General features: G+C 42.3%; 1 protein-coding gene across 1 annotated transcript in view; it reads left to right on the top strand.

Annotated features, from left to right (window-relative positions):
* MAP1B (microtubule associated protein 1B) overlaps positions 1 to 13,360 on the top strand; it is a 119,769-nt gene that overhangs the window by 95,812 nt on the left and 10,597 nt on the right. The window contains exon 4 of the mRNA XM_060191227.1: positions 5,726 to 12,218. Coding sequence (XP_060047210.1) covers positions 5,726 to 12,218 — 6,493 coding nt within the window. The remainder of the gene's footprint in view (positions 1 to 5,725; positions 12,219 to 13,360) is intronic.

Genomic DNA, 13,360 nt, shown 5'->3' with positions numbered 1-13,360 from the left:
GGAAATAAATAGAAGAAAAAAAATGAAGAAAAGAAAGAAAATAGTTAATCCACATCTGAAATACAGGACTCTGAGAGGGGACTATGCTAGTGAGGAACCTTGAAGTTTAAGTTTCTTTGGCTTTTTGACTGTTCACTGAATTCCCTCTTTTCTGTGAATATCATTTTATTAAGCCACATCTCCCAGTCTTATAATATACCCAGATGATTTATTGGGCCATATATTTACCCCTTTAGAAAGCCTCTTAGGGTTGTTTTCTTTCCTTCTTTTTTCTCTCCCTCTCTTTCTTCTCCTTTATTATTAGCGCCCCCCCCCCCCCCCCACAAGCACTGCTTAGATCTAGCTTATGATTATGCAGATTAAACTTGGGGCCTTGGAGGCTCAGGCATCAGGGTCTTTTGCACAATCACTATGCTATCTCCCTACTCCACCCCCAGAATATCATTCAGTTAAGAATTGTCTGTACCTTTATCATCCCAATTTCAACAGCTTTGTAAATATCTTAATCTCCCATTCTACATGTTGCCCTGTCTTCCATTTTAATGCCATTTACAGAAGTGATAAGTTCATCCAAGGCAGTAATCACCAGGATGAAAAAATGAACCCTGAGGTTGCCAACATAGACCTTCCTACAGGATGCCACTGAGCAGCACCACTTATATGACTGGCTATAAATTCATCTCATTCTGTTATCAGACTGTTCAGAAATCCTGTCAAGCATCTTAGAACCCAGAGATATTCTGTCTACTGTATTTCCTCATTAGCCCATCAAGTAACCTAATCAAAAAAAAGAAATGTAGCTGGCAGACCATGGTTTGGAAAATCAAATCTCACCTCGTTAATAGTATCTACAATAAAGTCATTTACTTCCTCTACCATCCTTCCTCATCCAATATGCCTGCTTTTAATTAGAAAAAATAATTAAGCAAAATGACTTACTTTGCCTTGAGCAATCTGCCTTCCAGTCATGCCTTTCATCCATCCATCTCTATGAGCACAAGGGGAGGGGACCTGTCAGTGTGCTTGAGAGAGCGTCCCCCGCTACCCATGTGCCTACTCCAGACCCACAACTCTTGAATTGGCTGGATTCAGTTCAATTTACCAAACATCCATTGAGCCTGATGATATGTAAGAAAATCAAGATAACTACAGTGCACAATTATACATGATGTCTTCTTTTTTAAAAAATTACCTTTATTTATTTACTGGATAGCAACAGCCAGAAATTGAGATGGAAGAGAGAGAGACAGAGAGACACCTGAAACACTGCTTCACCACTCGCAAAGCTTTCTTCCTGTAGGTGGGGCTCGAATCTGGGTCCTTACGCATTTTGTTTAACATTTGAGCTCAACTAGGTGCTCCAGTGTACTTCTTTAAAAAAAAATGTTTTAATTTATTTATAAAATGGAAATATTGACAAAACCGTAGGATAGGAGACGTACAATTCCACACAGTTACCACCACTCTTGAAAGTTTTCCTATTCTTTATCTCTCTGGAAGCATGGACTCAGGATCATTATGGGGTGCAGAAGGTGGAAGGTCTGGCTTCTGTAATTGCTTCTCCACTGAAAATCTTTTCATCTGGTGAATTGAAATAGCTATCAGGGCGGTAGCGCAGTGGGTTAAGTGCACGTGGCGCAAAGCGCAAGGACTGGCAGAAGGATCCCAGTTCCAGCCCCCGGCCCCCCTCCTGCAGGGGAGTCGCTTCACAGGTGGTGAAGCAGGTCTGCAGGTGTCTGTCTTTCTCTCCCCCTCTGTCTTCCCCTCCTCTCTCCATTTCTCTCCTATCTAACAACGATGACATCAATAACAACGATAATAATAACCACAGCAATGGATTGAACTCGGGACCTCATGCTTAAGAATCCAGTGCTCCATCCACTGTGCCACCTTCCCAGACCACTGTGCCAACCTTTTTTACTGCTTTCTCTACTATGTTGTGGTTTTTCCATTCACTAGTCTCTTTTGTTTTTCATTACCCAGAGTTCCTCAGAATTCTGTACAGCTTTTTTGGAGAGGGGTGGGGATGGGACGGGAGTCACTACTTTCATTTGACAGGAACTCTGTGAGGAGATGAAAAGATAGAAAGTAAAAAGGTACTCTTTAGGGATTTTTACTTCTTGAATGTGGTGTCTGCATATATCACATATTAAGAATTAGTTGGTGTATTACACCAAAGTAAAAGACTCTGGGGTGGGTGGGAGGGAAAGTACAGGTCCTGGAAAAGGATGACAGGACCTAGTGGGGGTTGCATTGTTATGTAGAAAACTGAGAAATGTTATGCATGTACAAACTATTGTATTTACTGTCCAATGTAAAACATTAATCCCCCAATAAAGAAATTTTAAAAAGAAAAAGAACTAGTAATTGAGGAACTTCAATTTACTAGTTCTACCTCTACCCTCTACCTCTCTACCTCTCTACCTTTTTACATTTCTACTTCTCTGTCTCTATAAAAAAAAAAAAAGTAGTGATTGAATACCTACCCTATGTACATGATACAAAGTGGAATTTAAAAAACTAAAGTGGACTAAGCTTCATTCTACATTTTCATTTCATTCTAATTATTAAAAATCAACAGCTTTAAAAAATCAGCAGCTTTAAAATTTTAGTTATTTATTTTTAACTTCTTTATTGGGGGATTAATGTTTTATATTCAATAGTAAATACAATAGTTTGTACATGCATAACATTCCTCAGTTTTCCCCATAACAATACAACTCCCACTAGGTCCTCTGTCATCCTTTTTGGACCTATACTCTCCCCACCACCAACCCCAGAGTCCTTTACTTTGGTGCATTACACCAACTCAAGTTCAGGTTCTACTTGTGTTTTCTCTTCTGATCTTGTTTTTCAACTTCTGTCTGAGAGTGAAATCATCCCATATTCATCTGTATGTTTCTGACTTACTTCACTTAACATGATTTCTTCAAGCTCCATCCAGAATTGGCTGAAAATGGTGAAGTCACTGTTTTTAATAGCTGAGTAGTATTCCATTGTGTATATATACCATTTCTCTCTGTCCTATTTAACAGTGACGACATCAGTAACAACAACAAAAAAAACAAGGGCAACAAAGGGAAAATAAATAAATATTTAAAAGAAAGACTATAAATATACACAAATCTTTTTGGATGGGTGTGTTTGGTTTCTTAGGATATACCCCCAGGAGAGGAATTGTAGGATTATAGGGTAGGTCCACTTCTAGTCTTCTGAGCGTTCTCCTGACTGCTCTTCACAGAGACTGGACCAATTTACATTCCCACCAGCAGTGCCGTTCCTTTGTCCCCACAACCTCTCCAGCATTTGTTCCTGCTACCTTTTTTGATATATGACATTCTCATAGGAGTGAAGTGGTATCTCGTTGTCTTTATATGCATTTCTCTGACAATCAAAGACTTGGGGCATTTTTTTCATGTGTTTCTTGGCCTTTTGGACCTCTTCTGTGGCAAATATTCTGTCCATGTCCTCTCCCCATTTTTGGATGGGGTCATTTGTTTTCTTGTTGTTGAGTGTGGCAAGCCCTTTATATATTTTGGTTATTAAACTCTTGTCTGATGTATGACATGTAAAGATCTTCTCCCATTTTGTGAGGGGTCTCTTTATTTGAGTGGTGGTTTAATTTGATGTAGTTCCATAGGTTTATACTTGCTTTAGTCTTCTTTATAACTGGATTTGTTTCATTGAAGATTAAAATTTATGTGGAAAAGAGTACTGCCATTATTTTCCTCTAAGTATCTGATCAAACATGTTTCTGGTCAAACATCTAGGGCCTTGATCCACGTGGAATTTACTTTTGTGTCTGATTCAGGACTTTTATTCTTAGGAAGGTTTTTGATAACTGTTTCAATTTCATTTGCTATGATGAGCCTGTTTATATTATCTAGTTCCTCTTCATTTAATTTTGGAAGTTTGTAGATATCTAGGAAATCGTCCATTTCCAGGTTCTCTAGCTTGGTGGCGTATACTTGTTCATAGAAGCCTCGCATGATATGTTGAATTTCTGCGGTGTCTGTTGTGATATCTCCTCTTTCATTTACAATCTGATTCATTTGGGTCTTCTCCCTTTTTTACATATTTTTTTATGTTTCTATATTTATTTTCCCTTTTGTTGTCCTTATTGTTGTAGTTACTATTGTTGTTGTTACTGATGTCGTCGTTGTTGGATAGGACAGAGAGAAATGGAGAGAGGAGGGGAAGACAGAGAGGGGAAGACAAAGATAGACACCTGCAGACTTGCTTCACCTCCTGTGAAGCGACTCCCCTGCAGGTGGGGAGTCGGGGGCTGGAACCGGGATCCATTCCAGAACTCTTTTCTGTTGAAACTCTGAGCATATTTATGAGCTTTGAATGTATAGTTTGAGGATTAGAATTTAGAGTTTGATTGTTCTGCACTATTTACCAAATTAAGACCATGAAACACTTAGCTTTAATTCAGAGTGAGAAGAGAACTACTATTTTCTTTGTTTTTGCCTCTGGTTTGCTTTCCCATAGTTCCATCCTATAGGAAGTACTAAGCAATGTGTTGAAAATCATTTGAGCCAAAGTTGATCTTAGTCACTCACACAAAACTTATCCTGAAAAAAAAAAAAAAACAGAAATGAGTGAGTAGAATGTCTCACAATGTATTTGAACATGAGCAAGTGGGAGACAAATCTGATCTCTTGCTTATTTAATTACCCTGTTGTTTTAATCATTAAGACTCCAATTAAATATTTACATGTGAAGAGAATCTATCTGCTGGATGAACTGTTCATGTTTTAAATAGTATGAATTGATGCCAGAACCAAAATTTTATTTTTTGGAGTAATGCACAATTCATAGCTTCCTATCAGGTAGAGACAGATATGTAGATTATGGTTATGCAAAGAGACTCTCATGCCTGAGTCTCCAGAGTTCCAGGTTCAGTCCCCCACACCACACACCACCATAATCCAGAGCTGATCAGTGCTCTGATTAAAAAAAAAAAAGTTAACCTTATCATAACTTCTTCCAGAGGAAATAAAGCCCACTTCAAACTTTGTCCTTTTGGAACTTCCCAATTCTAAAAATGAGTAACAATAAGTGTATTACACATAAATTCCCTTAGTATGTTCATAGTGGAATAAAAAACAGTACTTTATAAATGACACACAGAACTTTCCCTGTGATGGTTGAATATTTTTCTTTTCTTTTTTCTTTTTTTTAAATATATATATGAGATTTATTTATTTATTTATTTATTTTTGAGAGAGATTCAGAGAGAGAGAGACACACACATACAGAGAGAGAAACACCACAGCACTGCTCAGCTCTGGCTTATAGTGGTGCGGGGGATTGGACCTGAGATTTAGGAACCTCAGGCATGAGAGTCTGTTTCCATAGCCATTATGCTGTCTCCCCAGACCAGTTGAATATTTTTCTAAAGGGCATTTTTACATGGTAAATCCCCCAGGGTAATATTCAAAGTATCTCATAGGTGCTATAGCACAGGCAGGGATCATCCAGATGGTCAGTGATATTAGAAATGGAGGAGAGTAGTTCCATGCTGGTTTAGAATAGATACTGCTCCTCTACCAGTCATACTGGGAGAAAGTTCAACAGTTATGCAGCCAGTATATCAGACATCAGCTCTCTGTACCTATAATGCTTCTGTAACACCTTCTAATAGATGTAGATGATGGCTCTCGGATGGATGACTGTTCACTTAAATCTTTTCTTTCTTCTTATTTTTCTTAAATTCTAGATTGGGGAATTACTGAGCACCACTCACCCAGCCAACAAAGCTAGTTTAACCCTGTTCTGTCCCGAAGAAGGGGACTGGAAAAACTCCAATCTTGACAGACACAATCTCCAAGACTTCATCAATATTAAACTCAACTCAGCTTCAATATTGCCAGAGATGGAAGGACTTTCTGAGTTCACTGAGTACCTCTCGGAATCAGTGGAGGTCCCTTCTCCCTTTGATATCCTTGAACCCCCCACATCAGGTGGATTTCTAAAGCTCTCTAAGCCCTGTTGCTACATTTTTCCTGGAGGCAGGGGTGATTCTGCATTGTTTGCAGTGAATGGATTCAATATGCTCATCAATGGAGGGTCAGAAAGAAAATCTTGCTTCTGGAAGCTCATCCGGCACTTGGACCGAGTGGACTCCATCCTGCTCACCCACATTGGGGATGACAATTTGCCTGGAATAAACAGCATGCTTCAGCGAAAAATCGCAGAGCTTGAAGAAGAACAGTCCCAGGGTTCCACTACAAACAGTGACTGGATGAAAAACCTCATCTCCCCTGATTTAGGAGTTGTCTTCCTCAATGTACCTGAAAATCTGAAAAATCCAGAGCCAAACATTAAGATGAAGAGAAGTATAGAAGAAGCTTGCTTCACTCTCCAGTACCTAAACAAATTATCCATGAAACCAGAACCTTTATTCAGAAGTGTCAGCAATACCATTGAGCCTGTCATTCTTTTCCAAAAGATGGGAGTTGGTAAACTTGAGATGTATGTGCTTAACCCAGTCAAGAGCAGCAAGGAAATGCAGTATTTTATGCAGCAGTGGACTGGCACCAACAAAGACAAGGCTGAACTAATTCTGCCCAGTGGTCAAGAAATAGATATCCCAATTTCCTATTTAACCTCCGTCTCATCTTTGATTGTATGGCATCCAGCAAACCCTGCAGAAAAAATTATCCGAGTACTTTTTCCTGGAAATAGTACCCAATACAGTATCTTAGAAGGGCTAGAAAAACTCAAGCATTTAGACTTTCTAAAACAGCCACTAGCCACCCAGAAGGATCTAACTGGCCAAGTGGCCACTCCTGCAGTGAAACAAGCAAAACTGAAACAGAGGGCTGACAGCCGAGAAAGTCTGAAGCCAGTCACAAAGCCACTTGCCAGCAAATCTGTGAGAAAAGAGTCTAAGGAAGAAACACCTGAAGTCACAAAGGCTAATCATGTGGAAAAGCCACCCAAGGTTGAAAGCAAAGAAAAGGTAATAGTGAAAAAAGACAAGCCAGTGAAAACCGAAACCAAACCCACATTGATTGAAAAGGAAGTATCCAGCAAGGAGGAGCAGCCCCCAGTGAAAGCTGAGCTGACTGAAAAACCAGCCACAGATGTCAAACCCAAGGTGACCAAGGAGAAGACAGTGAAAAAGGAAATAAAGGCAAAACCAGAAGAGAAAAAAGAGGAGAAGGAAAAGCCAAAGAAAGAAGTGGCTAAAAAGGAGGACAAGACACCCATCAAAAAGGAGGAAAAAACAAAAAAGGAAGAGGTGAAGAAGGAAGTCAAGAAAGAGATCAAGAAAGAAGAGAAAAAAGAACTCAAGAAAGAGGTGAAAAAAGACACACCACTGAAGGATGCGAAGAAGGAGATCAAGAAAGATGAGAAGAAGGACATTAAAAAAGAAGAGAAGGAACCTAAAAAAGAAATTAAGAAGATTCCTAAAGACACAAAGAAGTCATCTACTCCTCTGTCTGAGGCCAAAAAACCAGCTGTACTAAAACCAAAAGTACCCAAGAAGGAAGAGGCTGTCAAGAAAGATTCTGTTGCTACTGGGAAACTGAAGGATAAGGGAAAGGTTAAAGTCATTAAGAAGGAAGGCAAGATGACAGAGGCTGCAGCTGCAGCTACTGGCACTACAGCCACCGCAGCACCTGTGACAGCAGCCACCACTGGCCCTGCCAAAGACCTTGAAGCTGAGAGATCCCTTATGTCATCCCCTGAGGATCTCACCAAGGACTTTGAAGAATTAAAAGCAGAAGAGGTTGATGTAGCAAAAGACATCAAGCCTCAGCTTGAGCTGATAGAGGATGAAGAGAAGCTGAAGGAGACTGAACCAGTCAAAGCCTATGTCATCCAGGAGACTGAAGTGATTAAAGGTCCTGCAGAGTCCCCAGATGAGGGTATCACCACCACAGAAGGGGAGGGTGAATGTGAACAGACACCTGAGGAGCTGGAACCAGTTGAGAAACAGGGGGTGGAGGACACTGAAAAGTTTGAAGATGAAGGAGCAGGTTTTGAAGAATCCTCTGAGACTGGAGACTATGAGGAAAAGGCAGAGACTGAGGAGGCAGAGGAGCCAGAAGAGGATGGTGATGAAAACATATGTGTGAACACATCCAAGCACAGCCCCCTGGAGGAAGAGGAGAGTGTGAAGGCTGAGGACGATGTGCACATTAAGGAGAAGAGGGAGTCTGTGGCAAGTGGTGATGACCGAGCAGAAGAAGACATGGATGAGGCTGTGGAGAAAGGAGAAGCTGAGCAATCTGAGGAGGAGGGTGATGAAGAGGATAAAGCTGAAGGTGTCAGAGAGGAAGAATATGAGTCTGAAAAAGCTGAAGCTGAAGATTATGTGATGGCTGTGGTTGACAAGGCTGCAGGGGCTAGTGGTCTTGAGGATCAGTACGGATTTCTTACCCCATCAGCCAAGCCAGTGGGGTCCCAGTCTCCTCTTCAAGAACCTGCATCTTCAATTCATGATGAAACTTTACCTGGAGGATCAGAAAGTGAGGCCACTGCTTCCGATGAGGAGAATCGAGAAGACCAGCCTGAAGAATTCACTGCCACATCTGGTTATACTCAGTCTACCATTGAGATATCCAGTGAGCCCACCCCAATGGATGAGATGTCCACTCCTCGAGATGTCATGAGTGATGAAACCAATAATGAAGAGACAGAGTCCCCATCTCAAGAATTTGTAAATATCACCAAATATGAGTCTTCGTTGTATGCTCAGGAATACTCAAAATCTGCTGTGACAGCACTCAATGGATTGTCTGATGGGTCAAAGACAGATGCCACTGATGGGAAGGATTACAATGCTTCAGCTTCTACTATCTCACCACCCTCATCCATGGAGGAAGACAAATTTAGCAAGTCTGCTCTACGTGATGCATACTGCTCTGAAGAGAAAGATGTGAAAGCCAGTTCCATGTTGGACATCAAAGACATGATCTCAGCAGGTTCAGAGGAAAAACTTAGTTTATCCAAGATCCCATCTCTGAGTCCATCTCCACCATCACCTATAGAAAAGACTCCTCTAGGTGAACGTAGTGTGAACTTTTCTCTGACACCCAATGAGATTAAAGTCTCAGCAGAGGCAGAATCAGTCTCAGTCTCTTCTGAGGTGACTCAAGAAGTAGCTGAAGAACATTGTGTTAGTCCTGAGGATAAGACCCTAGAAGTTGTGTCTCCATCACAATCTGTGACTGGCAGTGCTGGCCACACACCTTACTACCAATCTCCCACTGAAGAGAAATCCAGTCACCTTCCAACAGGAGTTATTGAAAAACCACCAGAGGCTCCAGAGAGCTTTGAATTCAGTGATGCAAAAGATGAGCATGAAAGGGCTTCCATAAGCCCCATGGATGAACCTGTGCCTGACTCAGAGTCTCCTATTGAAAAGGTTCTGTCTCCCTTACGGAGCCCACCCCTACTTGGATCTGAATCTGCATATGAGAGCTTCCTAAGTGCTGATGACAAGGATTCTGGTAGATATGTTGAAAGCCCCTTTGAAGGGAAGAATAGAGAACAAGACTTTACAGATCAAATAAGTCCAGTTTCTGACATAACTTCCACTGGTCTTTTCCAAGATCAACAGAAAGGGGAAACCACAGACTTTATACCAATAAAGGAAGACTTCAGTCAAGAAAGGAAAATTGATGATATTGATACTCTCAGTTCTCAATCAGGACTGGCTCTAGATGAAAGGAAGTTAGGAGGAGATATTTCTCCTACACAGATAGATGCCAGTCATCTTGGATCTTTTAAAGAGGATACCAAGATGTCCATTTCTGAAGGCACCGTCTCAGACAAGTCAGCTACTCCTGTTGATGAGGGTGTAGCAGAAGACACATACTCTCATATGGAGGGTGTGGCCTCAGTCTCCACAGCTTCAGTGGCTACAAGTTCATTTCCAGAGCCAACAACAGATGATGTGTCTCCTTCTCTCCATGCTGAGGTTGGCTCCCCACATTCCACAGAAGTAGATGACTCCCTTTCAGTGTCTGTTGTGCAAACGCCTACCACTTTCCAGGAAACAGAAATGTCTCCATCTAAAGAAGAATGCCCAAGACCAATGTCAATTTCTCCACCTGACTTCTCCCCTAAAACAGCCAAATCCAGGACACCAGTACAAGATCATAGATCTGAGCAATCCTCTATGTCTATTGAATTTGGCCAAGAGTCTCCAGAGCACTCCCTTGCTATGGACTTCAGCCGACAGTCTCCAGATCACCCCACAGTGGGTGCAGGGGTGCTTCACATCACTGAAAATGGGCCAACTGAGGTGGACTACAGTCCTTCTGACATGCAGGACTCCAGTTTATCACAAAAGATACCACCAATGGAAGAGCCATCTTACACCCAAGATAATGATTTGTCTGAGCTCATCTCAGTGTCTCAGGTTGAAGCCTCTCCATCCACCTCTTCTGCACATACCCCTTCTCAGATAGCTTCTCCTCTCCAAGAAGATGCTCTATCCGATGTTCCTCCCAGAGATATGTCCTTATATGCATCACTCACCTCTGAAAAAGTACAAAGTCTGGAAGGAGAGAAGCTCTCACCTAAGTCTGATATCTCTCCTCTTACCCCAAGACAGTCCTCTCCTTTATATTCACCTAGCTTCTCAGATTCTACCTCTGCAGTCAAAGAGAATATAGCAACTTGCCACACTCCTTCTCTTCCACCAATGGATACAGCATCCACAGAGCCTTATGACTTCCGTGCCTCAATGTTATTTGATAGCATGCAACACCACCTAGCCTTGGATACAGATTTGACCACATCTGGTATAGAGAAGGACAGTGGAGGAAAGACACCAGGTGACTTTAGCTATGCTTATCAGAAGTCTGAGAAAACAACCAGGTCTCCAGATGAAGAAGGTTATGACTATGAGTCTTATGAGAAGACCACCCGGACCCCAGATGTGAGTGGCTATTACTATGAGAAGGTAGAGAGAACCACAAAGTCTCCATCTGGTGGTGGCTACTCCTATGAGACCATTGAAAAAACTGTCAAGACTCCCGAAGATGGTGGCTATGCCTATGAAATTACTGAAAAGACCACACGGACCCCTGAAGAAGGTGGATACTCGTATGAGATCAGTGAGAAGACGATCAGGACCCCTGAAGTGAGTGGCTACAGCTACGAAAAGACAGAAAGGTCTAGAAGACTCCTGGATGACATCAGCAATGGCTACGATGACTCTGAAGATGGTGGCCACACACTTGGGGATTGCAGCTACTCCTATGAAACAAGTGAGAAAATTTCCAATTTCCCTGAGTCTGAAAGTTACTCCTATGAGAAATCGACAAAAACAACACGAACCCCTGATACTTCTACGTACTGCTATGAAACTGCAGAGAAAATCACCAGGACCCCCCAGGAGTCTACATATTCCTATGAGACATCAGACCAGTGCTACACAGCAGAGAAGAAGTCCCCCTCAGAGGCTCGGCAGGATGTGGACTTATGTCTTGTGTCCTCCTGTGAGTACAAGCATCCCAAGACAGAGCTGTCACCCTCTTTCATCAATCCTAACCCTCTTGAGTGGTTTGCCAGTGAAGAGCCAACTGAAGAATCTGAGAGGCCCCTCACTCAGTCAGGGGGAGCCCCACCACCTCCAGGAGGAAAGCCACAAGGGCGGCAGTGTGATGAGACCCCTCCCACCTCAGTCAGTGAGTCAGCTCCCTCCCAGACTGACTCTGATGTGCCCCCGGAGACTGAAGAGTGCCCCTCCATCACAGCTGATGCGAATATTGACTCTGAAGATGAATCAGAAACCATCCCCACTGACAAAACAGTCACATACAAACACATGGACCCACCTCCAGCCCCCATGCAAGACCGAAGCCCTTCTCCACGCCATCCTGATGTGTCCATGATGGACCCAGAGGCCTTGGCCATTGAGCAGAACCTGGGCAAATCTCTGAAGAAGGATCTGAAAGAGAAAACTAAAACCAAAAAGCCAGGTACAAAGACCAAGTCATCATCACCTGTCAAAAAAGCTGATGGGAAATCTAAGCCCTCAGCAGCCTCCCCAAAGCCAGGGGGGTTGAAAGAGTCCTTAGATAAAGTATCCAGAGTAGCTTCTCCTAAGAAGAAAGAATCTGTGGAAAAAGCAACAAAAACTACAGCCACACTTGAGGTCAAAGCAGCACGTGGGGAAGAGAAAGACAAGGAAACCAAGAATGCCACCAATGCCTCCACATCCAAATCTGTAAAGACAGCAACTGCTGGTAAGTGGAAGGGGCTGGTGTTCATATTTGGATCACAGTAGTTCTACTTTTCTGGAACTTTGCAGCTTTTCTTCTCTTTTCTTTTTTATGCTTATTTATTTGCCTCTAGGGTTATCACAGGGGCTAGGTGCCTGCACTATGAATCCACTGCTCCTGGTGGCCATTTTTTCCTTTTTTTGTTGTTGTTGATGTTGTTGGATAGGACAGAAAGAAATTGAGAGAGGAGGGGAAGACACAGAAAGATAGACACCTGCAGACCTATGTCACCACTTGTGAGTGACCCCCCTGCAGGTGGGGAGCCAGGGGCTCAAACTGGGATCCTTGCACCAGTCCCTGTGCTTTATACTATGTGTGCTTCATTCAGTGTGCCACTGCCTGGCCACTTTCTTTTCTTTTCTCTTTTTTTCTTTATTCATCTCTTCTTTTCTCTTTTCCAGGTCATTTTATTGGGGAAATAATTATTTACAGGGCAGTTATTGATACATGAATGCAGTTTCTTACCTCTCCATGATGGGTGTCTGCATACCACTCCTACCACCAATCCAAGTCTCTCTTTGCCATTGTGTCCTGAGTACCCAACACCCTCTCCCAACCTCATCTCTTAATACCCAAGAGTCCTTTGCTTGGTTGCAATATACCTCACCCAGTCTAAGTTTTTTCCTGTATCTTCCCTTTTCTTGTCTTGCTTCTAATGAACCACCTGTAAGTGGCCATCTGGTATACATCCATCTCCTTTCTAACACAATGTTTTTAAGGACCCTTTGCATTTCTATTTGATGCACTAGGAAGATCAGAGCATCACTCAGCTCTGGTTTATGGTGATGCTGAGGAGTGAACCTGGGACCTCAGAACCTCAGGCATGAAATTCAGTTGCATAATTACCATGCTGCCTCCCCAGCCTTATTATTATTTTCTACCAAAGGTATAGATGTGGGCCCAACACAGGCCTGAGACTTGAGACTAGTTCAACATATTAGAGTAGCTCTGATTCAGCAGATGTGATTCCTGAATTTGCTCTAGTATACAATATAGCTACCCTAGCCTTGTTCTAAGCTTTCAGAATCGAGGATGTGTGTTTCAAGTTTCTCTGAAAGACTCTGCTGGTATTGGCTTCAGCCATGCTGACTCTATACAGGTTTTCC

Source organism: Erinaceus europaeus, chromosome 5, assembly GCF_950295315.1.
Source record: "Erinaceus europaeus chromosome 5, mEriEur2.1, whole genome shotgun sequence".
NCBI lineage: Eukaryota > Metazoa > Chordata > Mammalia > Eulipotyphla > Erinaceidae > Erinaceus > Erinaceus europaeus.
The sequence above is the reverse complement of the archived record's forward strand: the minus strand, read 5'-3'. Positions and strand labels throughout refer to the sequence as shown.